Below are 3,398 nucleotides of genomic sequence, written 5' to 3' on the forward strand. Positions count from 1 at the left end.
TCGGGCCCCATTTAACGGGCGGGGGGAGGAGCGCGGGGCGGGCAGAGCGTTCAAACCGCGCCGGGGGGCGGGAAAAGCGGGAGAGAGGGAGGGAAATCTGGGATGGAGGGAGGGAAAACAGGGAGGGAAATCTGGGATGGGAGGGAAAGGGGGACGGAGGGAGGGAAATCTGGGATGGGAGGGAAATCTGGGATGGGAGGGAAAGGGGGACGGAGGGAAGGAAATCTGGGATGGGAGGGAAAGGGGGACGGAGGGAGGGAAATCTGGGATGGGAGGGAAAGGGGGACGGAGGGAGGAAATCTGGGATGGAGGGAGGGAAAGGGGGACGGAGGGAAGGAAATCTGGGATGGAGGGAAGGAAACTGGGATGGAGGAAAGGAAACGGGGAGGGAGGGAGGGAGGGGCCGGGAATAACGGGAGGGAGGGGGCCCGAGGGGGTTCAGCCCCTCCCAAAGCCCCCCCGGGTGACGGGACCCCCCCCAAGAGCTGGGGTGGGGTCGCAAATCCCACGCTGGGGGGGGCACTTGGAGACCCCCCGGTCACCACAGGGACCCCCCAGATCCCCCCCACTCACCACAGGGACCTCCCAACCCCACCTTGGGGTCACCCCAAAGCCCCCCAGTGACCCCCCAATCACCACAGGGACCCCCCAGACCCCCCGGTCACCACAGGGACCCCCAACCCCACCTTGGGGTCACCCCAAAGCCCCCCAGTGACCCCCCAATCACCACAGGGACCCCCCAAATCCCCCCCCGGTCACCACAGGGACCTCCCAACCCCACCTTGGGGTCACCCCAAAGACCCCTCAAACCCCCCAGGACCCCCCACTCACCCCAGGGACCCCCCCAGGGACCCCCCAGCTCACTATAGGGACCCCTCAGACCCCCCACTCACCCCAGGGACCCTCCAAATCCCCCCCGGATCACCCCAAAGACCCCCAGGACCCCCCCAGGGACCCCTCAGACACCCCCCCTTCAGCTCAGGGACCCCCCAAATCCCCCCCGGGTTACCCCAAAGACCCCCCAACACCCCCTTCCCCCCCCCCCCCCCAGAGGCGACTCCGGTCCCGTTGGATTTAATTTATTAATTAATTATCGACTGCTGGGAACGATCCAGTGACAGCGACCGCGGGGGGGGGGGGGGAGAGGGGGGAGAGCCGGGAAAACCCGGGAAAACCCAGGAAAATCCAGGAAAACCCGGGAATCCCAGGAAAACCCGGGAAAACCCGGGAAGGGCCCGGAGGGACCATCCAGGACAATCCGGATCTGGGACAATCCGGGACCATCCAGATCCAGGAGGATCCCGGGGGATGGAGGATGGTTCGGGATCACCCGGGAGGAGCCGGGACTGACCCAGGACAATCTGGATCTGGGAGCCATGTGGGATGATCCAGGAGGATCCGGGACAATCTGGATGTGGGAACCACCTGGGATGAGCTGGGAGGATCCGGGACTGACCCGGGATCTGGGACCACATGGGAGGATCCGGGACTGACCCGAGACAATCTGGATCTGGGACCCACGTGGGATGATCTGGGACTGACCCGGGACAATCTGGATGTGGGAACCACCTGGGAGGATCCAGGACTGACCCGGCACAATCCGGATCCGGGAACCACCTGGGAGGATCCAGGAGGATCTGGGACCAACCCGGGACAACCTGGATCTGGGAACCACCCGGGAGGATCCGGGAGGATCCGGGATTGACCTGGGACAATCTGGATCTGGGAACCACCTGGGAGGATCCAGGACTGACCCGGCACAATCCGGATCCGGGAACCACCTGGGAGGATCCAGGAGGATCTGGGACCAACCCGGGACAACCTGGATCTGGGAACCACCCGGGAGGATCCGGGAGGATCCGGGATTGACCTGGGACAATCTGGATCTGGGAACCACCTGGGAGGATCCAGGATTGACCCAGGACAATCCGGATCTGGGAACCACCTGGGATGATCCAGGAGGATCCAGGACTGACCCAGGACAATCTGGATCTGGGACCCACGTGGGATGATCTGGGATTGACCCGGGACAATCCGGATCTGGGAACCACCCAGGAGGATCCAGGATGATCTGGGACTGACCCGGGACAACCTGGATCTGGGAACCACCCAGGAGGATCCAGGATGATCCAGGACCGACCTGGGACAATCCGGATCTGGGAATCATCTGGGAGGATCCAGGATTGACCCGGGACAATCTAGATCTGGGAACCACCCAGGAGGATCCAGGAGGATCCAGGACCGACCTGGGACAACCTGGATCTGGGAATCATCTGGGAGGATCTGGGATTGACCCAGGACAATCCAGATGTGGGAACCACGTGGGATGAGCCGGGAGGATCCGGGACTGACCCGGGACAATCTGGCTATGGGAACCACCTGGGAGGATCCAGGATGATCTGGGATTGACCCGGGACAATCTGGATCTGGGAACCACGTGGGATGATCCAGGAGGATCCGGGACCGAGCCGGGACAATCTGGCTGTGGGAACCACGTGGGATGAGCTGGGCAAACCCGGGAAGGGCCCGGAGGGACCACCCAGGACGATCCGGGGGCTCCGTCGGAGCCGCTTCCGGCATAAATACGGACGAGGTCGGAGGCGGTTTTTGGGGGGTTTTTTTGGGATTTGGGGAATTCCGGCGTCGCTGCCGTCGGAGCTACGGGGGGAGGGGGGGGTTGGGGGGTCGGGGGGTCCCGGGGGGGATCCCGGGGGGATTCTGGAGCCCTGGAATGTCGGGGTCGGTCGGGGTCAGTCGTCCTCGGTGCCGCTGCCGGAGCGATCCTGGGGGGGAGGGATGTGGGGTCAGTCCTGGGATTTGGGGGGCAGGATGGGGGATTTGGGGTGAGGATGAGGGATTTGGGGTCAGGATGAAGGATTTGGGGTCAGTCCTGGGATTCTGGGGGGCAGGATGAAGGATTTGGGGTCAGGAGGGGGGGTTTGGGGCCAGGAGGGTGAGTTTGGGGTCAGCAGGGGGGGTTTGGGGTCAGGATGAAGGATTTGGGATCAGGATGAAGGATTTGGGGTCAGCAGGGGGTGTTTGGGGTCAGGATGCAGGATTTGGGGTCAGGATGCCAGATTTGGGGTCAGCAGGGGGGTTTGGGGTGAGGATGAAGGATTTGGGGTCAGGATGCAGGATTTGGGGTCAGGATGCAGGATTTGGGGTCAGCAGGGGGTGTTTGGGGTCAGGATGCAGGATTTGGGGTCAGGATGCAGGATTTGGGGTCAGCAGGGGGTGTTTGGGGTCAGGATGCAGGATTTGGGGTCAGGATGCAGGATTTGGGGTCAGCAGGGGGTGTTTGGGGTCAGGATGCAGGATTTGGGGTCAGGATGCAGGATTTGGGGTCAGCAGGGGGTGTTTGGGGTCAGGATGCAGGATTTGGGGTCAGGATGAAGGGT

General features: G+C 63.2%; 2 protein-coding genes across 12 annotated transcripts in view; both read right to left on the reverse strand.

The window, feature by feature from the left end:
* Positions 1-1,073: 1,073 nt before the first annotated feature.
* LOC127465701 (uncharacterized) lies at positions 1,074-2,580 on the reverse strand. Of its 11 annotated transcripts, none has more exons than XM_051776210.1 (5): positions 2,380-2,580; positions 2,257-2,273; positions 2,004-2,034; positions 1,898-1,945; positions 1,074-1,781 (listed from the first exon to the last, which is right to left on the reverse strand). In XM_051776210.1, the coding sequence occupies exons 1-5, from the start codon at positions 2,578-2,580 to the stop codon at positions 1,083-1,085; spliced, it is 996 nt and encodes a 331-aa protein (XP_051632170.1). In that variant the 3' UTR covers positions 1,074-1,082. The 11 variants fall into 11 exon arrangements, with proteins under 11 accessions (XP_051632170.1, XP_051632173.1, XP_051632168.1 ...); XM_051776213.1 differs by having other exon boundaries at positions 1,074-1,617; positions 1,734-1,781; positions 1,898-2,034; XM_051776208.1 differs by having other exon boundaries at positions 1,074-1,617; positions 1,676-1,781; positions 1,898-2,034.
* Positions 2,581-2,659: 79 nt separating this feature from the next.
* Positions 2,660-3,398, reverse strand: part of LOC127465700 (transcription activator BRG1-like) — a 47,958-nt gene continuing 47,219 nt past the window's right edge. Inside the window, 1 exon segment of the mRNA XM_051776206.1 lies at positions 2,660-2,783. Within this exon segment, the coding sequence (XP_051632166.1) occupies positions 2,751-2,783 (33 nt within the window). The 3' untranslated portion in view covers positions 2,660-2,750.

Source organism: Manacus candei, unplaced genomic scaffold (assembly GCF_025592945.1).
Source record: "Manacus candei isolate 608988 ecotype Guabito, Panama unplaced genomic scaffold, ASM2559294v1 h1tg000467l, whole genome shotgun sequence".
Lineage (NCBI taxonomy): Eukaryota > Metazoa > Chordata > Aves > Passeriformes > Pipridae > Manacus > Manacus candei.